The 25000-nt window shown below is 43.3% G+C and overlaps 1 protein-coding gene across 6 annotated transcripts in view; it reads left to right on the top strand.

Annotated features, from left to right (window-relative positions):
- Nucleotides 1–25000, top strand: part of LOC109903708 (sterile alpha motif domain-containing protein 12-like) — a 134361-nt gene that overhangs the window by 81667 nt on the left and 27694 nt on the right. For 2 of the 6 annotated variants that reach the window (XM_031788553.1, XM_031788552.1), the window contains one exon: nt 1654–1745. The exons of 3 other annotated variants lie outside the window; for them this stretch is intronic. In XM_031788553.1, the coding sequence (XP_031644413.1) occupies nt 1654–1679 (26 nt within the window). In that variant the 3' untranslated portion in view covers nt 1680–1745. Of the gene's footprint in view, nt 1–1653; nt 1746–11842; nt 11904–25000 lie in introns of those variants that run through there. One more of the 6 variants, XM_031788555.1, reaches the window with a different exon arrangement.

Below are 25000 nucleotides of genomic sequence, written 5' to 3'. Positions count from 1 at the left end.
TAAAATTTCAACAAACATGAATGAGATTATACTAATCAAACCCACATGTTCCCACAATATTTTTTTATTCAAATTTGTCATCCTTTTGGATATTTCTAGGGCTTGTAGTAGTACTATATTGAAATAATGCATTAACGATGGAGGATCATTTGATTTCCAATTGAAGTAAAAGTTTTCAAAATGATTAAGAGGCTGATTTTTAAACAGCATGATCATTACAGAGGTGCACCTTGTGCAGGGGATAATAAAAGGCCACTCTTTTAAGGTATCTTAAAAGCAGTCAGCAATTGGCATGCTGACTGCAAGAATGTCCACCAGAGCTTTTGCCAGAGAATTGAATGTTCATTTCTCTATCATAAGCCACCTCCAAATGTTGTTTTAGAGAATTTGGCAGTACGTCCAACTGGCCTCACACCCGCAGACCATGTGTAACCACGCCAGCCCAGGACCTCCACATCCGGCTTCTTCGCCTGCGGATCGTCTGAGACTAGCCACCTGGACAGTTGATGTATCTGTGGGTTTGTACAACCTAATAATTTCTGCATAAACTATGAGAATCCATCTCAGGGAAGCCCATCTGCGTGCTCGTCATCCTCACCAGGGTCTTGACCTGACCGCAGTTCGGCATCGTAACTGATTTCAGTCGGCAAATGCTCACCTTCAATGGCCACTGGCACGCTGGAGAAGTGTACTCTTCATGAATGAATCTCGGTTTCAACTGTACCGGGCAGATTGCGGACCAGCGTGTAGGGCGTCGTGTGGGCGAACAGTTTGCTGATGTCAACGTTGTGAACAGAGTGCCCCGTGATGGGGTAATGGTATAGACCGGTATAAGCTATGGACAACGAACACAATTGCATTTTATCGATGGCAATCTGAATGCACAGAGATACCGGGACGAGATCCTGAGGCCCATTGTCATGCCATTCATCCACATGATAATGCACGGCCTAAAATCAAATTTTATTAGTCACGTACACATATTTAGCAGATGTTATTGCGGGTGTAGCGAAATGCTTGTGTTCCTAGCTCCAACAGTTAGAACAATACACCTATCTAAATGTAATTGAGAAATATATAAATATCAGGATGTGCAATGTTGGAATGGCATTGACTAAAATACAGGATATACACATGAAATGAGCAAAGCCGTATGTAAACATTTATTAAAGTGACCAGTGATTCCATGTCTATGTACATAGGGTAGCAACCTCTAAGGTGCCGGGTTGAGTAGCTGGCTAGTGATGGCTATTTAAGTCTGATGGCCTTGAGATAGAAGCTGTTTTTCAGTCTCGGTCCCAGCTTTGATGCACCTGTACTGATCTCGCCTTCTGGATGATAGCGGGGTGAACAGGCCGTGGCTCGGGTGGTTGATTTCCTTGATTTATATTTTTGGCCTTCCTGTGACATCAGATGCTGTAGGTGTCCCGGTGATGTGTTGGGCAAAGTTCACCACCCTCTGGAGAGCCCTATGGCAGCGGGCAGTGCAGTTGCCGTACCAGGCAGTTATACAGCCCGACAGGATGCTTTCAATTGTGCAACATGTCAAAAAGATCTGTTCACAATTCCTGTAAGCTAAAAATGTCCCTGTTCATCCATGGCCTGCATACTCACTCACTCATATTGAGCATGTTTGGGATGCTCTGGTTTCAGATCCTGCAATTTCGCACAGCCGATGAAGAGTGGGAAACCATTCTACAAGCCACAATCAACAGCCCGAACAACTCTATGTGAAGGAGCTGTGTCGCACTGCAGATACCAAGCCCCTATTTAAATTTTTATTTTTTACTTATTATTATTATTATTATTTTTTTTTTTTTATACAGTATCTGTGACCATCAGATGCATATCTGTATTCCCAGTCATGTGAAATCCATAGATTAGGGCCTAATTTGTTTCAATCGAATGATTTCCTTAAATGACCTAACTCGGAAAAAAATCTTTGAGATTGTTGTGTGTAGCTTGCTTTTTTTTTTTTTTTCAGTGTACATCGCAAAACCTCCTTGCCAACTTTCTAACTCCGCCCGTAACTTTTGGACTTCATAGCACTCCCAGAATAAATTAATTATCGAGTCATTGTTTGAAGCTTAAGACATGACTCTGCCGTTGTGCTGTATAATTCGTGAACTTTTGTCTCTTGTATGATGAATTAGTTTATACTGGATTAAGCATACCTTTTTATTTTACTGTAATTATGTTCCAACACTCCCTCCTGTGCCAATATCACTTCTCTTTAGGTCTTGGTTCCAATAAGGTCTATTTTGTGATGTGGTACTTTTTGCAGAGGATATTGCAGCACTGTGGGGTTTGGCTTATGTAGATAGCCCTAAATGGAATTTGTGAATGCAGGATTGTACCAATCCTGTTTAATGATGTATATTACATGTGATTTGTACCCAATTTTCAAGGTATTTTTCTATCCATTTTCACATTTTGCCCCTTTTCATTAACCCTTATGAACCTTTAAAAAAAAAATGTTTTGCTTTTGAAGTCAACCCAATGCTTTGAAAATGACCCTTACTGCCTCTGAACCATAAATGACCTTAATCTCGTGACATTACTGTCCTTAATGCATTTACCATGGACTACTGTCATATTCTGTCAAATTGTAGATTGGTCTTTTAGGTTATACGTTGTATACTACTGCTAGATACTATACTGTAAATGTAGAATAATGCTATGGTATACTTCTACTACTACACTTCACAATTGGTGACCGGGGGGTGGATATCTGTGTCCTAAATCTTATTTGGTCTTATTGGGGTCAAGGGGATCATAAAGACCAGGACAGAGATCGCACACACACACACACACACACACCTAAAGCGTTGACTCCACTGCCACCAGAATGGAGGGTCTGACACTTGGACTATATAGACCTAGATTTTAGAAAATATGTAGCATTATAACGAGCCTTCATAACACTATATGCACAGTGACCACTTTTCAGAACTCATTCAAGTAATACTGAACAAAAATATTAACAAAAAATGCAACAATTTTAGTTCATATAAGGAAATCTGTTATTTCAAATAAATTCATTAGGCCCTAATCTATGGATTTCACATGACTGGGAATATAGATATGCATCTGTTGGTCACAGATACCTTGAAAAGAAGGTAGGGGCGAAGATCTCGTCACGGAATCTCTGTCCATTCAAATTGCCACCAATAAAATGCAATTGTGTTTGTTGTCCGTAGCTTAAGCCTGCCCATACCATAACCCACTGCAACCCTGGGGCACTCTGTTCACAACATTGACATCAGCAAACCGCTCATCCACACAACGCCATACACGTGGTCTGCGGTTGTGAGGCTGGTTGGAAGTACTGCCAAATTCTCTAAAACGACATTGTAGAGAAATAATATTTTTTGTCAACGGCTCTGGTGGACATTCCTGCAGTCAGTATACCAATTGCACGCTCCTTCAAAACTTGAGACATCTGTGTATTGTGTTGTGTGACAAAACTGCACATTTTAGAGTGGCCTTTTATTGTCCCCAGCAGAAGGTGCACCTGTGTAATGATCATGCTGTTTAACCAGCTTCTTGATATGCCACACCTATCATGTAGATGGGTTATCTTGACGAAGGAGAAATGCACACTAACAGGGATGTGAACAAATTTGTGCACAAATTGAGAGAAATAATCGTTTGGTGCTCATGGAACATTTCTGGGATCTTTTATTTCAGCTCATGACACATGGGACCAACATGTTGCTTTTCTCAAACCCTTCTTGTAAGGGTTGATACATTTTGTTAGGGCAAATCAAGTCTGCAATTTTTCAAGTGGAAACTTATAAACTTTAGAAGCCTTTTTAAACCTTGAATACACAAAGTGTGCATTTCCTACAAAAACCTGAACACATTTAAGACCCTACATCTGTAAATGCTTTAGCACACTATGCAAAACTAATATAGGAACTAGGTGTATACAGGCGGAATTCATTATAGATACGTGTAGATATAGTATTAATTCACTGAATATATTTACGGGAGCGATACATTTACTCTGTTAAAAAGGATTGGCTTAGATACAATTAGGTTAAATGGAATCGACGCGAGACAGACTGCATAGATCTAGTGTACGTACATATTTTAAGATTTATAATATGCATACAGTAAATACTGAACTTATTGATAGGTCCTTCCTCTTACACACACACACACACACACACACACACACAGCAGCTGGATATGGAGGGGAATCCTCATGGGGCTTCGAGGGTTGAGAGAATGTGCGTGTGTTACAGATTTGTAAAGGACCTACATCAGGGAACTGTTTGATCCAGTGCTTCCTTTGACCTACAGAAACTCTATTTAAAAGTGTGTGTGTGTGTGTGTGTGTGTGTGTGTAAGAGGAAGGGCCTATCAATAAGTTCAGTATTTACTGTATGCATATTATAAATCTTAAAATATGTACGTACACTAGATCTATGCAGTCTGTCTCGCGTCGATTCCATTTAACCTAATTGTATCTAAGCCAATCCTTTAGAACATCATGTTCTAAACACCATTCTGGCATGGCTTAAATTATGAATATGTTTTGCTCTGGGTGGTTGATGGGGACGTACCCCTGCACCCCCATCTTTTGTGTGCGTTAGGGCACAATCTAATTCGCATTGAAATCGCAATATTGAATTAGCTTATTTGACGATTTCCGCCACACCGTTGCTGACGGGTGTATAAAAGCGAGCACACAGCCATGCAATCTCCATGGACAAACATTGTCAGTAGAATGGCCTTACTAAAGAGCTCAGTGACTTTCAATGTGGCACCATCATAGGATGCCACCTTTCCAACAAGTGGGTTTGTCAAAGGGGGGACCAACTCCAAAAATAATGCCCATGGTTCCTTGCAGGTAACCGTGGTTGACAGAGGAAGAACATTGATTCCAAGCACCACCCTCCTTTTGAAGCTTCCAGTCTGTTATTCGAACTCAATCAGCATAACCGAGTGATCGGCAGTCTTGTCCTTGTCAGCACTCACACCTGTGTTAATGAGATAATCATTGACATGTCAGCTGTTCCTTTTGTGGCAGGCCTGAAAATGCAGTGGAAATGTTTTTGGGGGGGGATTCAGGTCATTTGCATGGCAAATAGGGACTTTGCAATTCATCTGATCACTCTTCATAACATTCTGGAGTATATGCAAATGCCATCATAGAAATTGAGGCAGTAGACTTTGAAAATTTATATTTGTGTCATTCTCAAAACTTGCTCTAAGAGCAATCAGGACCTCAGACTGGGACGAAGGTTCACCTTCTTACTGGACAACAACTCGTTAAATAAAGGCTAAATAAATAAATTATTGTTTGGAATAAACTTTATTCTGCATTTACATGCTGTTCAGTTGGGTCAAATGCCATCAACAGATTATTTTAAACAATAACAATTTTTATTTAGCCTTTATTTAACTAGGCACGTCAGTTAAGAACAAATTCTTATTTACTGAGGCCTCCTGGTTTGCGCAGTGGTCTAGTGCCACCAGAGAGCCTGGTTTCGCGCCCAGGCTCTGTCGCAGCCGGGCGCAACCGGGAGGTCCGTGGGGTGACGCACAATTGGCCTAGTGTCGTCCTGGTTAGGGAGGGTTTGGCCGGTAGTGATATCCTTGGCTCATCGCGCACTAGCGACTCCTGTGGCGTGCCGGGTCCAGTGCACGCTAACCAGGTCGCCAGGTTTCCTCTGACACATTTGGTGCGGCTGGCTTCCGGGTTGGATGCGCGCTGTGTTAAGAAGCAGTGCGGCTTGGTTGGGTTGTGTTTCGGAGGACGCATGGCTTTCGACCTTTGTCTCTCCCGAGCCCCTACGGGAGTTGTAGCGATGAGACAAGATAGTAAGAGTCTTGGATACTACGAAATCGGGGAGAAAAGGGGGTCAAATAAAAATAAAAATCTATTCTTATTTACTTTTGACAGCCTACACCGGCCAAACCCGGACGGCCATATGGGACGGCCAGTTGTGGTACAGCCTGGATGCTGCTTTCCACTTTGCTTCTTAATATACAGTACATTAGTATTCACACTCCTTGAGTTTTCACACATTGTGTTACAGCCTGGATTTAAAATGGATGAAATGGAGATTTTGTGTCACTGGCCTACACAACCGCACAATGTCAAAGTGGAATCATGTTTTTTTTTTTTTTTTTTAACAAATTAGATGAGATTTTTTTGTTGTTGCCCATATCGTGTGTGTGTGTGGTGTAATGTTGGCCACCTCCGAGAGGAGCTGCCGCTCAGCACAGTGTTTGCAGAAGTGAAGTCTTTTTAGCCTCCATTAGCCTCCTCCGGTAGAGGTGGGATTAGCAGAATACAAATGCTATATTTTCAGGTCTCCACTGACTAGGATCACAGGTGACCTGGCTGGGCAGGTCAGTATTCCATGTCTGAGGATGATGTGGAAACCAGCCATTAGGGGCAACAGTGAGTTACCTTCAAGTAGGTTTTGGTTTTGCTACGATGTTGTTGACTGGGATGGTGGATGGACATAAGCAATCTGCCTCTCGTAGTCTTGCTTCAGAAATAGATGTTTCATACATATTTTGCAAATGTCACATTTCTAAGTGTTTTTAAAGTTGAAGTTTAAGCAACAACAAAAAAAAGTTAAAGGTTAACCATTCGGAGTTAATGGCTTGGGATCGTATTATTTTTATAAAAATTTTGTTTTAAGCCAATCCCAAAACCTTAACCCTTCGTAGTTAATGCCTAAACTTAACCCTAACCTTCAATTCAGTTACACTTACAAATTTGACATTTGTAGCAACTTCAAAATGTCACGTTAGAGAAACGTGGATGAATGTTTAATTCTGACCTGAAGTTGGAATTGCCACCTCTCGTCCTCTCCACAGAACTGCTGACAAAGGACTTGCGGAGAAATATGATTTTGGGGGCAGCAGGTGTTTAAGGAATGCTAAGCACCTCTGCTTTCAATATATTATATGCAAACTATTAGTGATCGGAATACACGAAAGGTATTTGGCAGGGTTTAATAGTTGCGTTGTGACTAGAGAGCGTTTTTGAGGCTTGTGTTTGACCTTGAACATTTAAGGTCTTGGATTCGCGCATGCTTCATTTGTCTGACGTACCATGCCGTGTATTTATAATGGAACGTGGCTTCTATCAATGGTCGAGCCTGGCAACATGTACTTTCTGCATTTCTTATAGGGGAGCAAGTTCAAGAGCAAGTGCCACCAATGCTACACTGTAGAAAACGGTACTGGCAGTTGGAGGCTTTCTGACGGACAATACCGTCTTCATTTCTATAAAAGAGCCACGGGGAGGGAGAGACCATTTACCCCCATTTGTACATCGTTACAACACTGTGTATATACATAGTATGACATTTGTAATGTCTTTATTCTTTTGGAACTTCTGTGAGGTGTAATGTTTACTCTTCATTTTTGTTTATTTTTTACATCTACTTCACTTGCTTTGGCAATGTTAACATATGTTTCCCATGCCAATAAAGCCCCATGAATTGAATTGAGAGAGTTGTTGCTAGGTTGTGCGAGGCCATAAAGATGGAGGTAACACCGAGGACACAGACAGACTTCTAGCCATCTTCTATCACCACTCAACCTCTTCCTCCAGTCTCATCAGCTCTGTTCCTTTTCTCCTTCCCCACAGCATTCTCTTCTCCATCAGTCTCTCTCCTCCCATCGTCCCTCTCTCCTCCCATCGTCCCTGTCTTCAGTGTCTCTCACTCACGCTCACAGCAACACTGTCTGACAGACTGATAGCAGATCTCTGTGTTGATGGAGGAACACACCCACTCTGTCACTGTCTGGGCTCTGCTCTGCAGTACTGCTAGCTAGATGTCAGCGGGATTATAGTTCTATCAGACAGAGAGATATTCCAGGGAGGCATTGCCCGGACTTGTTTCTGTCTGTGGAACTGCAATGACTGTGAACAGAGTTACGGTGAGCGTTGTACAAGTAACCAGTATCTTACCATAATCTGATATGAAGCTGTAGCACAGAGCTGACAGATACTGCTTTGAAAAGAAAGAAGCATGTGCGCGCACACACACACACACACACACACACAGACTTCTCTCCATCCAGAGTGACATCAGTTAACTAGTTTATGTGTTAGGAAACTGCTTTCTGATTCCCAGGAGACTCTTTGCATAATGTATAGGGGACTATATACCCTGTTCAAATTGATGGTTATTTAAGCCTGCGTTATGCCTGACTGCAGATCACTGGTAACATAAATTGCAAAACTTCGCTCTACATTCGCTCGTCATCACCCCTATTGTTGACAACTTCCCAATGTAGTGTGTGTTTGTCTGCACAGTACTGTATATGTTTGCAGTAATATTTATTGCCCTGGCACCTTGGCCATTTTTACAGACGTATTCCATATACAATGTCATTGGTCTGGAGGGAGAGGCTCGTCACTGGGGAAATAAATGCACTTTACCCTGAGAGCCAATGACTCGTGTGGCAACCCCGAGCACGCACACACACACACACACACAGCACCATGTATTGTTCTCCAGGGGGGAGCCATAATCTAAATCTAATTGCTGTTTTTCTCCTGTTTCGCTATAAAAACAGACTGGAATCAGGAGTCAGTCTCAGGGGTTTGAATGTTGAACGGGTTAGGATCTGCATCCAGGGAAAGGAACACCAAATCTACATTGTGCTGGAGCTGTTGGAACTACGACCCACATCCTGGCATCTGTGGCCTGTGAAGGAATAAAAGCCATAATTTGTGCTCTGTAATAGCTTCCAGGTGATGTACAGTCAACGAGAGCTGGTTTGTTGTTTCCAAAGAATATGCATAACGTAGGAAGGTTGTAGTTTGTGCTTATCGGCGTCCTCTGACTGCTGACATGCCATGTAAACCAAAACCCACAGTTAGCCACGGGTTCCGTTTCAATTTAACGACACTGTCTGTATTCTTTTGATTTGTTTATATGCAATGTAACTGTAAACAAGTGTTTGCCGTCATCAAAAGGCCGAACCGGTCATATAAAAACCACAGTTTACCCTGTGTGCATTCCTCTGACTGATGTGACGTACAGCCCTCATTTCCTCTCAATCTCTTCCCCTCTGTCCCTCTCACACTGCACTCGCTCTTTCCCTCTCATTTTCACTCTCCTCTCCCTCTCTCTCGCTCTCACTCTGAGCGGTCGGTGTGTGTGTGTGTGTGTGTGTGGCTGCGTTACAATGATGATGATGTAAAACGCTCCGTTTTTATCATGGCAGCTCCCAAATTGCCCTGAAGTGTCTTGTTGTGTAATTGCAGGTTGGGGCAAAGAGGGGAAGGAGTCAACTCACTCCCGCTGACACCGTGGCCTCATCCTCCTAAGCAGGGAAAAAAGAAAAACCGCTCCTCTCGGTCTTTAACTCCCCTTAAGCGCCTCGTCTAGGCCGCCGCCTCCATCACGGGCACACCTTGATTAAGATCTCCTGGAGCCAGGCAGCAATTACCCACCAGCCAGGTTGGTGGTGTCTTGCAAGGGGGAGGAGAGATGGAAAGATTGGGAGAGAAAGAGGACCGGGAGTATCTGTCAGGACCAGGAATTGTACTGCTGCCGCCATCTCTTTGCCATCAACTGTCGGCCGTCGCTGATAAAGACAACCCAGACAAAGGATCTTCATGTGTATTCCCCCCCCCACCCCCTCTCTCCTTTCTTCCCTCGTCTTGCTTTGTTGCCATTGTCACCCATCTTCCCTCCCCCCAATTTCTTCAAATTAGCGCCTGCATTTACCTATCAGTCAGTAGACTTTAGGCTGGAGTGTGGGAGCAGATGGAGAGCGGTATAAACTGTCATTCTCATTAGATGCCTCAACCCTCCTAGACACACACACACGCGCAGCCACCACACGGACTGACTTAGTCACTTGTGTTTTCAGGTGACTGTTTTGTCGTCGTCTGACGTATCGGATCCGTTTTATTTTGGGTGATTTGCAGAGCCGATTGGCTTTCTGCTTCGACGCTGCGAGGTGTCAGGCCGTCGGTGCACGACCTACCTGCTCTCCACTGTTCCATGACAGCAAACTCATCTTCCCTTTTCAAGTCTTAATGAATCTTCTCATCTTACGCTGGTGGGGTTTATCCTTGTTTTTCGCCCAGTCTAACTTCGTTTCGATCAGGGTTGACCGAGTACATTACTTCTGCATTTGCAGAAGGGCTTTTTACTTACAGATGTTAATCACCAAGCTTGTTACATTAAGAGCAACCATTGAAATAAGGGGGGGGGGGGGGTTAATAAAAGGGGTAAGAACAGTAGGCGATGATACATTTTAAAGATAGCTAGCAGGCTAGGGCTATACAAGATACCCCCAAAAAATAAAGGAGGCGACGAGGACAAAACAATAGTGATGATTCATCGGAAGACTATGCGAAGCAAATCGTGTTAGTATGCTTATTTTGACACATCTTGTGGGGATACACACACCTGGATGCACTTGACCAGTTATATGTTGAAGAGCATGAGCATAGACACTTACGAAGTCATGTTCTCATTCTTACCACGTCACGTTCTCAAACGTAGAAGTGTTAGTGCGAGGCTGAATGTCAGAAGGCTGACATGGACTTCCTAATTGGTCAGGAAAGGCGATTTAATGAGCCAATGTGAGATGGGCATGGCTTTAGTCTTCGAGTCCTAGTTTCAAATCAGATTCGTATTGCGCTAACGACTAATTATTGTTCCAGAGAAATCCTGGTGTGTTTTCAAATTAGCACCAAGGCGCTCTTGTGGGGGGGAAAAGTGACAGATTAGTCATTTAAAAAAACTTAATTTACTTAAATAATTAACACAGTGAACGTTTCAGTGGATGCCAAATCTCAGGATGTGATCGACTACTCTACTGACGGCACTGTGAAAGTGCCGTCCGTAGAGCATTTCTCGCTCTCTTTCTCAATGAACCGTTTTTACATTAGTCCATTTGGCAGACTCTTTTTTTTTTTTACCCAGAATGACTCACAGTAAGTGCATCATCTTAAGGGAGCTAGTTGAGACAACCACATAAGTCAAAGTAGGCAAAACATCTCTTCAATAAAGCAGCTATCAGAAAAGTTGGCACTTGTAAGAAGAGACAAGTGCAAGAAAGGTAAGGGTGTTATTTTTTTGGGGGGGGGGGCTCCTTTAGATATCTACAAAGCCTACAGTTCTATACATTCTCCTAATATTGTATAAAGGTACATGAAATAAGCATAGGCCTACGTATGACATTTGCAGCTATAAATGCATAATCGTTAGATACATGCTAATTGTCAGACAGTTGTACACTGCTCTGTATTTGCATATGGGCTAGGCACTGCATCTTAATTCTACTCTAGTTGTTAAACCTCTGTTTGTTTTTGGGGGTTTTGAATAGATTCGTCTTTGTGCTTGATTTTGAATTCCCTCTTTCTGCCCCTAATATAGAATTGTGGGGGAAGCAGTATGCCCCATTTCCTGTAAAAGGAGTGATTGTCATTGCTTAAGTAGAAAATTGATTTGCAATTGTCTCCCTGCTTCACTGCCTTCTTTCAAGGCTCTCAACAGACAGTCAGAGGGAGGATGGGGGGGAGGAGAAGGAGATGTAAAAGAGGAAGATGTGTAATTGCGGATCACAAGGGTAGCGTCTTGTGTCCTCTTCTCATACCCTCCTCCCCTACTCTTGTTTTTTTTTAATATATATTTTTGAATCTCTCACTCTCTTTCACCTACCCCTGTTGCTGCTCCCTCACGTTTACTCTCTTGCTGTATTCCATCTCTCTCTCTCTCTCTCTCTCTCTCTCTCTCTCTCTCTCTCTCTCTCTCTCTCTCTCTCTCTCTCTCTCTCTCTCTCTCTCTCTCCCCCCCCCCTCACTTACCCTTTTAACAGTCCTTTTTTTTCCTACCCATAGCTGACGTGGCTTAAGTTTGACATTTCACCATCATCGCCTAGCAGGAGGAGCAGAACCAAAGGTGCGTGCGCTGCTTGGTTAGTGTGATAGGCGGGTGCGACCTATCCTCTCCCTCCTTTAGTAAACACAGGCTACTGATTGGCCCGGGGGTGAAGGGGGAGGAGCTGCTGCTGTCCACTCGCAGGACAGATGTCTCAGGCTGTGATTAGTCATTGGGTGTGGGCGGTGAGAACAGGTGACACATTGATCTGGACCGCGTGAGAACGAATGGTGCCACGCCGATGAGTCATGATTTGAGCGCAAACGGTACTTTTTTTTCCCTCTGTCACTTCACCATCAGTCCATATCCCCCAGAAATGTGTATTGAGCCACTACTGAGGCTCATACATTTTGAAGTAAGTTTTACTCACTCACTAATATACTGTAAGATCGACAATTGATATGATTGTTGATATTTGGCGAGTGACTCCCTGTCTCATCCAATAGACCTAGAGTGGATGAGATTAGTTCCACCCCGTACTGTCCAAAGATATTTGTGTAGTTGGAGTGCTGCTGTATATATAGTAGTAGTATACGCCTAATACTGTAGTAGTATAAGACCATACATTCCATTCGCCCCTCACTAGACTCATTCACCAACTGTCTTTTTATATAACTGGCTTGCTTGAAGATACCATACTGTCATCAGGCTCCCTCTGTGTTCTTAGTGGGGCTTGGCTTGATCCAGCGACATCATGTACCCACAGGTAAATATATTACTTTATATCAGCGCCACGGTACTGTAACAGTGTAGTGCCACACATCACTGAACAGCTCCATAGAGCTCTACAGCAGAAAGGCCACATAGACTTGAGGGCATGCTGGGACACGCTGCAGTGGTGGATGGGTAATGACGACGGCCTCGCTAGGTGACACTTACTCCCCCGAGGTCTCTCCCCGGCACGATACGAGTATTAATATTTATCATACGGTAGCCCGCAGATGCCCCTGCCCATATCCACCGGGACCTACACATAGCTTGGCACTTGCATAATATCCCATTTTTACCACAGGTTAATATATATACAGTTCTACGGCAGTTAAGGTGATTGTGCCCTCTTGCTCAAGGGTACAGGGAGAGCATTGGTAACATTAGCATCCCCCCCACCCCCACCCCCCACTGGGAATCGAACTTGCGTGAGTCTTCGGTGGTCACGTGTCTAGCTCCCACAGCTGTTTCCATAATTCACCTGTGTGTTGCGACAGAGTTATGCAGCCCCATAATGTTCCCTTTGAACCCTCCCTCGTTGGGGCCTGTAATTATCATGTCATAGACTGCTGTAATGGCTTTACTACGTCTGTATGTGCCAAGTGAGATGCCACCGCCGCAAGTCTGCTTTAAGAAGTTTGTAAGCTAATCGTTAGCGTAAGCTAGCTAGCCAAGAGTGCGGTGTGTGTTTGTGTCAAGTCACTCGTCATAACCTGGTATCTGGTCGGTACCAGGGCCAAGAGTTTTAGTATTATGACCTACAACATCTGTTGTGTCTCACTTGCGACAAGCCCAAACTAAAGACAAGCCTTATGATGCAGGGTTCAGCTTTATGGTTTGCTGCACCTTGTCCCTACTTTCAGTAAGGACATGAGAGATTCGTCAGTGGGCGGTCGATGCATGGTTTTCATTTAGGTAACAGAATCCGAGTTTAGTAATGAAGTCCAGACTCGCCCATTTCTCCACCTTTTTTTCCCTTCCCACCTCTCTAACACACACATGAGGGGGGGACAAAAAAACGATTGTAATTAACCCAAAATGAGTCAATTCAACTCACACCCACATGCCAAAGCACCAAGTTGCTCACGCAGAACTAATTGTTTTGTCGAATTGATTCCTTATTTCATTGCGAGGCTCAGTGAAATTAATTTCTACATGAAACGCAGCTCCACTCTGGGAATAAGAGCGCCACAGAAAGTTTTCCAGGACTGAAGGCCTCCAAATGAGATTTTTTTGTTGTTGTTGATTGGTGATATGATTGCGTGGGAGGATTTGGATGTTCTCCTCGGCCCACTCCTATTACCGCCCAGTCTTGGAAGGGTTGTCATTTGTTTAGCTCACTTGTTCCATTTAGACTAGAATGTACAGACAAATCTGTATATTAGGAACTGGTTTGTCTTGTTGCCTGGTGACACAAGCACCCCACTGGATTTTACTACTGCTACTTCAACCGAGAAAAGCAATTGTAAGAAAGTAGATGACATTACAAGTGATAGTAGATAATGAATGCATTATCCTGGTTAGAGTATGCTGTTTTTTTATCGTGTGAGACTAGTGTCCAAGGGATACTGCTGTATATATGTTTTTGATTTCTTCTAGCTAATTAAATAAACACAGTGAAAGGTTATAACCTGTGTAGAGGGAGGAAAGCATTCCACAATACCTCACACAACCCATGAGCCAAGACTACCGCCTTGTCGTGCAAAGCTGTTTTCCTCTCGCACCCTCTCTCTCCTTCCACATTTGACCTTGTTGAAACGAATTTTGCACTCAGCCGAGAGACATTGAGTACATTCTGCCATTTGAGTTGGCAGAATGGGAGACAAATCAGATCCCATTACCACGCGGATATAAAGAGTTGTCAACCCCGCAGGATGCGAGGTCATCGCACACAAATGCCATGCGGCTCAAAGTTGTTGTGGAGATCAAAAATGCCGAGGCCCAAACATTGTGATTCCTTCCTGGACTCACTTCCTCATCTTCCCCAACGAACTCCATCCCTTCCGTTGAGTCATCATTTCTACAGAAAAATACATTCGCTTCAGTGACGAAAGACTGGCTGATGGTCTCCTTAACCTTAGCTATTCCCCCTTAAAATTGGACGACATAAGATCATGTCTTATACTGGTTGACTTTGAAGGACTCCTATCACATTGACTTTGAATTGAGTTGTCGTCAACATCAAATGTGTTGACATCGAAGAGACCTTTTTTGTCTGGGTGAGGAAGCTAAAGGATTCAAAGTGTCTCATCAAGACTGAGCTCTAAGAATACTTGGTGGTCTTGCAGACATATTCCATAGACAGTTTTTTAAAAATCATGTGAAAGCTACCCATGAACAAAAATATAAATGCAACATGTAACAATTTCAAAGATTTTACTGAGTTTACAGTTCATCTAACAAAATAATTCAATTGAAATGCATTCATTGGGCCCTAATCTATGGATTTCACATGACTGGGAATACAGATATGCATCTGTTGATCACAGATACCTTAAAAAAAAAAAGGGAGGGGCGTGGATCAGCTGTCGTTCACCGATCCAGAGCATCCCAAACATGCTTGATGGGTGACATGTCTGAATATGCAGGCCATGTAAGAACTAGGGCATTTTCAGCTGCCAGGAATTGTGTATAGATCCTTGTGACATGGGGCCGTACATTATCATGCTGAAACCGGGAGGTGATCGCGACGGATGTGGGGCACAACAATGGGCCTCAGGATCTCATCACGGTATCTCTGTGCCTTCAAATTGCAATCGATAAAATGCTATTATGTTTGTTGTCCGTAGCTTAAGCCTGCCCATACCATAATCCCAACACCACCACGGGGCACGCTGTTTAAAACATTGACATCAGCAAACCTGCGCGGTACAGTTGCAATTGGGATTCTTCCGTGAAGAACACACTTCTTCTGCAGCGTGCCAATGGCCATCGGAGGTGAGCATTTACCCACGTCAGTTATGACGCCAAACTGCAGTCGGGTCAAGACCCTGGTGATGACGACTAGCATGCAGATGAGCTTCCCTAAGACCGTCTGACAGTTTATGCAGAACTTCCTTGGTTGTGCAAACCCACAGTTTCATCAGAAATAATCCTCCGCACCCCCCCAGATGATCCCGTAGGGAAAGAAGCTGGATGTGAAGGACCTGGGCTGGGGTGGTTACACTTGGTCTGCGGTTGAGACCTGTTGGACATACTGCCAAATTCTCTAAAATGACAAGAGGTGGATTATGGTGAAGAAATTAAGAAATTAATTGCATACTCCCTCAAAATATAGGACCAACACTTTACATATTGCATTTATATTTTTGTTCAGTGTATACAGCTGAAGTCAGAAGTTTACATTGCATACACTTTGGCTGGAGTCATTAAAACTAGTTTTTCAACCACTCCACAAATTTCTTGTTAACAAACTATAGTTTTGGCAAGTCGGTTAGGACATCTACTTTGTGCATGACACAAGTCATTTTTCCAACAATTGTTTACAGACAGATTATTTCACCTATAATTCACTGTATCACAATTCCAGAGGGTCAGAAGTCTACGTACACTAAGTTGACTGTGCATTTAAACAGCTTGGAAAATTCCAGAAAATGTCATGGCTTTACAAGCTTCTGATAGGCTAATTGACATCATTTGAGTCAATTGGAGGTGTACGTGTGGATGTGTTTCAAGGCCTACCTTCAAACACAGTGCTTCTTTGCTTGACATCATGGGAAAATCAAAGGAAATCAGCCAAGACGTCAGGAAAAAGAATTGTAGACCTCCACAAGTCTGGTTCATCCTTGGGAGCCATTTCCAAACGCCTGAAGGTACCACGTTCATCTGTACAAACAATAGTACGCAAGTATAAACACCATGGGACCACACAGCCATCATACTGCACAAGAAGGAGATGAACGTACTTTGGTGCGAAAAGTACAAATCACTCCCAGAACAACAGCAAGGGACCCTGTGAAGATACTGGAGGAAACAGGCACAAAAGTATCTATATCCACAGTAAAATGAGTCCTATATCGACAACCTGAAAGGCCGATCAGCAAAGAAGAATCCACTGCTCCTAAACCTCCATATAAAAGCCAGACTACAGTTTGCAACTGCACATGGGGAGAAAGATCGTACTTTCTGGAGAAATGTCCTCTGGTCTGATGAAACAAAAATAGAACTGTTTGGCCATAATGACCATCGTTATGTTTGGTGGAAAAGGGGGAGGCTTGCAAGCCGAAGAACACCATCCCAACCGTGAAGCACGGGGTGGCAGCATCATGTTGTGGAAGTGCTTTGCTGCAGGAGGGTCTGGTGCACTTCACAAAATAGATTGCAACATGAGGAGAGAAAATTATGTGGATATATTGAAGCAACATCTCAAGACATCTCAAGACACCAAGTTAAAGCTTGGTCGCAAATGGGTCTTCCAAATGGACAATGACCCCAAGCATACCTCCATAGTTGTGGCAAAATGGCTTAAGGACAACGAAGTCAAGGTATTGGAGTGGCCATCACAAAGCCCTGACCTCAATCCTATAGAATTTTGTGGGCAGAACTGAAAAGCATGCCAGCAAGTAGGCCTACAAACCTGGCTCAGTTACACCAGCTTTGTCAGGAGGAATGGGCCAAAATTCACCCAAATTATTGTGGGAAACTTGTGGAAGGCTACCCAAAACGTTTGACCCAAGTTAAAACAATTTGAAAGGCAATGCTACCAAATACTAATTGAGTGTATGTAAACTTCTGACCCACTGGGAATGTGATGAAAGAAATAAAAGCAGAAAGAAATAATTATTAACTATTATTCTGACATTTCACATTCTTAAAATGAAAGTGATGATCCTAACTGACCTGAGACAGGGAATTTTTACTCTGATTAAATGTATTTGGCTATGGTGTATGTAAACTTCCGACTTCAACTGTATATCCTAGATTTAAAAGACAATGAATGTAGCTTTGGAAGCTGCAGTGCGTTGTAACCCTAATTGATGTAGCACAAGACGCACAATGCAGGATGGTGCGCTCCAGCTAAATAAATGATCAGGGGGCTATTTTTAAGCCGAAGTGTAACTGCTGTAGTCCTCCGAGCAGGAGCCGCGAAGAGGCTGCCGAGAGCCACATCAGGGAATAGTGCTCCATCTTGCTCCCCTCTCTCTCGCTCCCTCAATCTACCCTTGTCTCCTCTCTCTCTCTCTCTCTCTCTCTCTCTCTCCTTCCTCTCTCTTCTCTCTTCTCTCTCTCTCTCTCTCTCTCTCTCTCTCTCTCTCTCTCTCTCTCTCTCTCTCTCTCTCTCTCTCTCTCTCTCTCTCTCATCTCCTCTCTTCTCTCTCTCTCTCTCTTCTGACCTCTCTGACCTCTCTCTCTCTCTTCTCTCTCTCTCTCTCTCTCTCTCCCTCTCGCTCTCTCTCTCTCGACCTCTCTCGACCTCTCTCGACTCTCTCGACCTCTCTCTCTCTCTCTCACCGCTCTCTCTCTCTCTCGACCTCTCTCTTCCTCTCGACCTCTCTCTGCTCTCTCTCACCTCTTCTCTCTCTCTCTCGACCCTCCTCTCTCTCCTCGACCTCTCTCTCTTCTCTCTCGACCTCTCTCTCTCTCTCTCTCGACCTCTCTCTCTCTCTCTCGACCTCTCTCTCTCTCTCCGACCTCTCTCTCGACTTCTCTCTCTCGACTTCTCTCTTCTCGACTTCTCTCCTCTCGGACCTCTCTCCTCTCTCTCTCTCGAACCTCTCTCTCTCTCTCTCTCGACTCTCTCTCTCTCTCTCTCTCTCTCTCCTCTCTCTCTCTCTCTCTCTCTCTCGACCTCTCTCTCTCTCTCTCGATCTCTCTCTCCTCTCGACCTCTCTCTCTCTCTCTCTCGACCCTCTCTCTCTCTCTCTCGACTCTCTCTCTCTCTATCCTCGAATTTTCCCCCTCTCTTACCCTTCTCTCTCTTCTCTCCTCTCGACTTCTCTTCTCTCCTATCTCTTCTCTATCTCTCTCATCTCTCTCTCTCTCTCTCTCTCTCTCTCTCTCTCTCTCTATCTCTCTCTCTCTCTCCTCTCTCTCTCTCTCGATTCTCTCTCTCTCTCTCTCGACTTCTCTCTCTCTCTCTCTCGACTTCTCTCTCTCTCTCTCTCGACTTCTCTCTCTCTCTCTCGACTTCTCTCTCTCTCTCTCTCGACTCTCTCTCTCTCTCTCTCGACTTCTCTCTCTCTCTCTCTCGACTTCTCTCTCTCTCTCTCGACTTCTCTCTCTCTCTCTCGTACTTCTCTCTCTCTCTCTCTCGACTTCTCTCTCTCGACTACTCTCTCTCTCTCTCTCTCTCTCTCTCTCTCTCTCTCTCTCTCTCTCTCTCTCTCTCTCTCTCTCTCGACTACTCTCTCTCTCTCTCTCTCTCTCTCGACTACTCTCTTTCCTTTTCTCCCAACCCGCCCTGCCTGCCACCTCTTATTCTCTTTTTCTCGCTTTATCGGTTTCGTTCCCAGCTTCATTCGCTCTCCACCTTTCTTCTTTACCCTTTTCATATGTAAAAAGGTTTTTCTACTGTGCTAGGGTATTTTGCTTATTGCCCAGACTATAGAGACTCCGGGCGTTCTATTCTATTGTAATAAACAATAACAGTTTTTTGAACTAGACAGGGAGGAGAAACATGCCACCCCAAACGTAGCACAGAGCAGGAGTAGAGTGACATTGGAGCACATTGAGCCATGCACTGCCGCACAATCATATCGTATGCGTATTAGCCCTCCTGTAACAGCTTTCCTCCTATGGGAGATAGGAGAAAACTTAGGAAAGTTTGAGACTTGAAGTAAGCCCCTACATGTTTGGCAGCTTTAGATGTGTGTTTTGGTATGGGTGACGGGACTCTCCCGTGCTGGTGTTTAATAGCACATAATAGCGCGCCGTTAATCATGGCGCAGGGTTAGGTTCTACAAGGTTAATGACGCCTGTAGCAGAGCTCTTGAGTGTGTCCCATTCCTCAGGTATTTATCAGTGTCAGGAGAAACCTGCGCTGCGCGGTAGACCTGGGCTAGGCTGCAGCCCCCATCCCTCTCCTACCTCTCTCTGCTTCCCTAACTTTGCAGAAGGAACAAGGAGTGGTGCCAAAACTGCAGTAGAATACCTGAGCCCCAAAATAAAAGCAATTGTTCAGCAAACTGCGATGTGTGAGCTGTCGACGATGCTGTAGCAACAAGCTGTACCAGAGATAGCTAGTCTCGGTAATCTAGATGCAAACATTTCACAAACTACTCGATAACGATACAATTTATATTACGTAGTCTGGCCATAAGATTCCTGTATAAATCAAATGTCATTTGTCACATGTTTCGTAAACAACAGGTGTAGACTTAAGTGAAATGTAGAGTTGAAGATAAAATAGAAATAGTGACATGAGAAATGAACACAGTGAATAACAAAACAATAACAAGTCAAAAATAACTTCGCTATATACAGGGAGTACCAGCATTGAGTTGATGTGTAGAGGTACGAGGTAATTGAGGTAGCTATAGTGCCTTCAGAAAGTATTCCCAGCCTGAATTTAAAATGGATTCAATTGAAATTGTGGGTAACTGGTTTACACACTACCCCATAATGTCAAAGTACATTTGTTTTTCGCCATTTTAAATGTCTAGAGTCAAGTATCAAACCTTTTGGTTATGACAAGCCTAAATAAGTTGCAGGAGTAAAGATTTGCTTAACTAAGTTGCATGGACTCATTCTGTGTGCAATAATTCTGTTCATTCTTTTTGAATGACTACCTCATCTCTGTACCCCACACATACTATCTGTAAGGTCCCTCACTCGAGCAGATTCAACTACAAAGACCAAGGAGGTTTTCCAATGCCTCACAAAGAAGGGCACCTATTGGTAGATGGGTAAATATAAAAAAGCAGACATTGAATATCCGTTTGAGCATGGTGAAGTTATTAAATACACTTTGGATGGTGTATCAATACACGCAGTCACTACAAAGATACAGGCATCCTTCCTAACTCAGTTGCCAGAGAGAGAGGAAAACAGTAGTGTGTGGTGTGTGCGCATAGTCCATGAAAGAGTTAGTAAAAAAATATATATAAAAGTGGTCATTGCAGGTAGTCCAGGTAGCAAGTTGATTAGCTATTTAGCAGCCTTGTTTAGCAGTTAGCTAATGCTAGTACAGCTAGCGCTTGTGCTACAACTGGTTTTATAGCTGTAACCAGTGTTTGAGATATAGCAAGTACACTACTAGATACAACCAATATCTTTGCATTCGCCAATGGTGGAGCTACAATATACAACTCTTGTGCTTTAATGCAATAACACTGTAACCGCCCTGAAAGTGGAGGATCATGAAGCGGTCGCCACCATCGTCAAACCTCAATCAATAACAAGTGGGACACAATTATGAAGTGGAACGACATTTATTGGATATTTCAAACTTTTTTAACAAATCAAAAACTGAAAAAATAGGGCGTGCAAAATTATTCAGCCCCTTTACTTTCAGTGCAGCAAACTGTCTCCAGAAGTTCAGTGAGGATCTCTGAATGATCCAATGTTGACCTAAATGACTAATAATGATGATTACACACAGGTGGATTGTATTTAAGTCTCCGTATAAATGCACCTGCACTGTGATAGTCTCAGAGGTCCGTTAAAAGCGCAGAGAGCATCATGAAGAACAAGGAACACACCAGGCAGGTCCGAGATACTGTTGTGAAGAAGTTTAAAGCCGGATTTGGATACAAAAAGATTTCCCAAGCTTTAAACATCCCAAGCGATAATATTGAAATGGAAGGAGTATCAGACCACTGCAAATCTACCAAGACCTGGCTGTCCCTCTAAACTTTCAGCTCATACAAGGAGAAGATTGATCAGAGATGCAGCCAAGAGGCCCATGATCACTCTGGATGAACTGCAGAGATCTACAGCTGAGGTGGGAGACTCTGTCCATAGGACAACAATCAGTCGTATATTGCACAAATCTGGCCTTTATGGAAGAGTGGCAAGAAGAGAGCCATTTCTTAAAGATATCCATAAAAAGTGTCGTTTAAAGTTTGCCACAAGCCACCTGGGAGACACACCAAACATGTGGAAGAAGGTGCTCTGGTCAGATGAAACCAAAATTGAACTTTTTGGCAACAATGCAAAACGTTATGTTTGGCGTAAAAGCAACACAGCTCATCACCCTGAACACACCATCCCCACTGTCAAACATGGTGGTGGCAGCATCATGGTTTGGGCCTGCTTTTCTTCAGCAGGGACAGGGAAGATGGTTAAAATTGATGGGAAGATGGATGGAGCCAAATACAGGACCATTCTGGAAGAAAACCTGATGGAGTCTGCAAAAGACCTGAGACTGGGACGGAGATTTGTCTTCCAACAAGACAATGATCCAAAACATAAAGCAAAATCTACAAGGGAATGGTTCAAAATAAACATATCCAGGTGTTAGAATGGCCAAGTCAAAGTCCAGACCTGAATCCAATCGAGAATCTGTGGAAAGAACTGAAAACTGCTGTTCACAAATGCTCTCCATCCAACCTCACTGAGCTCGAGCTGTTTTGCAAGGAGGAATGGGAAAAAATGTCAGTCTCTCGATGTGCAAAACTGATAGAGACATACCCCAAGCGACTTACAGCTGTAATCGCAGCAAAAGGTGGCGCTACAAAGTATTAACTTAAGGGGGCAGAATAATTTAGCACACCAATTTTTCAGTTTTTGGTTTGTTAAAAAAGTTTGAAATATCCAATAAATGTCGTTCCACTTCATGATTGTGTCCCACTTGTTAAAAAAAAAAAAAGTTTTATATCTTTATGTTTGAAGCCTGAAATGTCGCAAAGTTCAAGGGGGCCGAATACTTTCGGCACTGTACAGTGGCCCTCGTGGCACATTTACAGTACAGTACATTCAGCAATTCTGCACTCACGTGTTTGTTTGTGTGGTTTTTTTGTGTGTCGCATCACTGAAAGAGGAGAAGAGGAGAAGTGAGTTCTGTGCTAAAGAAGAGAACAGAGCACTGGTAATGAGTTAAGTACAGTAGGGTCCTCTGGCGAGTACCATTACATGTCGTAAATAACTTAGAGCATGGAGGCATCATGGCATCGTACTAGGATGATGTACAGGTAACTACAAAAATAAAGGAAACCCCAATATAAAGTGTCTTTATAGACTGTTGGGCCACCACGAGTCAGAACAGCTTCAATGCACCTTGGCATAGATTGTAAAAGTGTCTGGAACTTTTGGAGGGATGCTACACCATTCTTCCATTTGGTTTTGTTGATGGTGGTGGAAAAGGCCGTCTCGGGCACGGCTCCAGAATCCTCCCATAAGTGTTCAATTGGGTTGAGTTCTGGTGATAGAGAAGGCCATGGCATATGTTTTACATAGTTTTCATGCTTATCAAACCATTCAGTGACTACTCGTGCCCTATGGATGGGGGGGGGGGGATTGTCATACTATGGGGGCATAGCCATGGTAGCCAAATAATGGCCTGCTCAGCATTTTTATACATGACCCTAAGCATGATGGGACGTTAATTGCTTAATTAATTCCGGAACCATAGAAGCACCTGCTTTCAATATACTTGGTATCCCTCATTTACTCTAGTGTTTCTTCTATTTTGTCAGTTACTTGTATTATGATTTCCTGCCACACACACACATATACACACACACCCTTCCCTTACCCCAAACCCCCAATCAGGCCCATATTCCCCCAAACGACATCCTAATAACAAACATTGACAGTATGAGTACTGGTGGGGATTTTCAGTTGCAGGAATAAATATGACGAACAGAAACCTGAGTGGTGAAAGTCATAAAGGCAGAACGACTGACTCCCTCCACATAAAATAACGTATTTACTTAATCTCTCAGGGTTATGCTGATGAGCAGGTTTTTTTCTGTATTAAGAGGGCAAAACTTCCGTCTTTTTGTTTATGTTGTGAAATCAGGGCAGGAGTAAATAAGGAAACTCTCACAAACAGCCCGAGAACAGGATGACCTATTTTGAAGGCACGCTGTGGAACAAAGCTTTGTTAAACCCTATCTGTGAACCACAGAGTCTCCGAACAATATCATTTGTGTGTGTGTGTGTGTGTGTGTGTGTGTGTGTGTGTTACAGCAAACAGTCAAGGATTTAAGCTCACAGCCAAAGTGATGTAACTGAACCCAAGGGCCCCTCTGTTCCCTGGAATAACTGCTGCTGCAGTAATGAGTTTATGGACCAACCACATGGTAGACCAGATACTATAAATACATTTACTGATCATTGGCTTGCTCTGAGCACATCAGAAGAAGGGCCAGATTAGACAATCTCATGGTCACCGAAACAACAGCCTTTCTTAGACGGCATGAAACCCGAACCGAGGGGAAAAGAGCCAGTCGAAAACCAGATCACGCACCCGGAAAAAATGGATACCATCCAATCGCAAACCAGACCCCATCCCCAAGAACTCGACACGCTCCAATCACAAACCCTCGTTCCTTTCTTTTTTTAATAGGGGGTAGTTCAGCTTTAATATTGCAGATAGAATGTAGCTTCCATCAATGTAATTGTCTGCATCACTTCCAATCCCCCATATGTTTTTGCATACAGAAGTCAGACGTTTACACACACCTTAGCCAAATACATTTAAACACCATTTTTCACAATTCCTGACATTTAATCCTAGTAAAAATTCCCTGTCTCAGGTCAGTTAGGATCACCACTATATTTAAAGAATGTGAAATGTCAGAATAATAGTAGAGAGAAGGACTTATTTCATTTTTTATTTCTTTCATCATATTCCCAGTGGGTCAGAAGTTTACATACACACTCAATTTGTATTTGGTAGCATTGCCTTTAAATTGTTTAACTTGGGTCAAATGTTTTGGGTAGCCTTCCACAAGCTTCCCACAATAGGTTGGATGAATTTTGGCCCATTTCCTCCTGACAGAGCTGGTGTAACTGAGTCAGGTTTGTAGGCCTCCTTACTCGCACATGCTTTTTCAGTTCTGCCCACAAATGTTCTATAGGGTTGAAGTCAGGACTTTGTGATGGTCACTCCAATTCCTTGCCTGTGTCCTTAACCTGTTAAGTGTAGGGGGCAGTATTTTGATATTTGGATGAAAAATGTACTCAAATGAAACTGCCTATTTCTCCGGCCCAGAACCTAGAATATGCATATAATTGTCAGATTAGGATAGGAAACACTCTAAAGTTTCCAAAACTGTTTGTGAGTATAACAGAACTGATATTGTAGGTGAAAACCTGAGGAAAATCCAACCCGGAAGTTCTGTTTTTCCTGAAAGCTCTGTTCCATTGCCTGCCTTCGCTCCATTTAAAGGGATATCAAACAGATTCCTTTTCCTATGGCTTCCACATGTTGTGAACAGTCTTTAGACATAGTTTCAGGCTTTTATTTTGAAAAATGAGCGAGAAAGATCACATCGCTTCATTGTATGGCTGGGTGCCAGCAGTGT

This window comes from Oncorhynchus kisutch, linkage group LG14 (genome assembly GCF_002021735.2).
Source record: "Oncorhynchus kisutch isolate 150728-3 linkage group LG14, Okis_V2, whole genome shotgun sequence".
NCBI lineage: Eukaryota > Metazoa > Chordata > Actinopteri > Salmoniformes > Salmonidae > Oncorhynchus > Oncorhynchus kisutch.
This window is presented reverse-complemented; position numbering and strand designations above follow the sequence as displayed.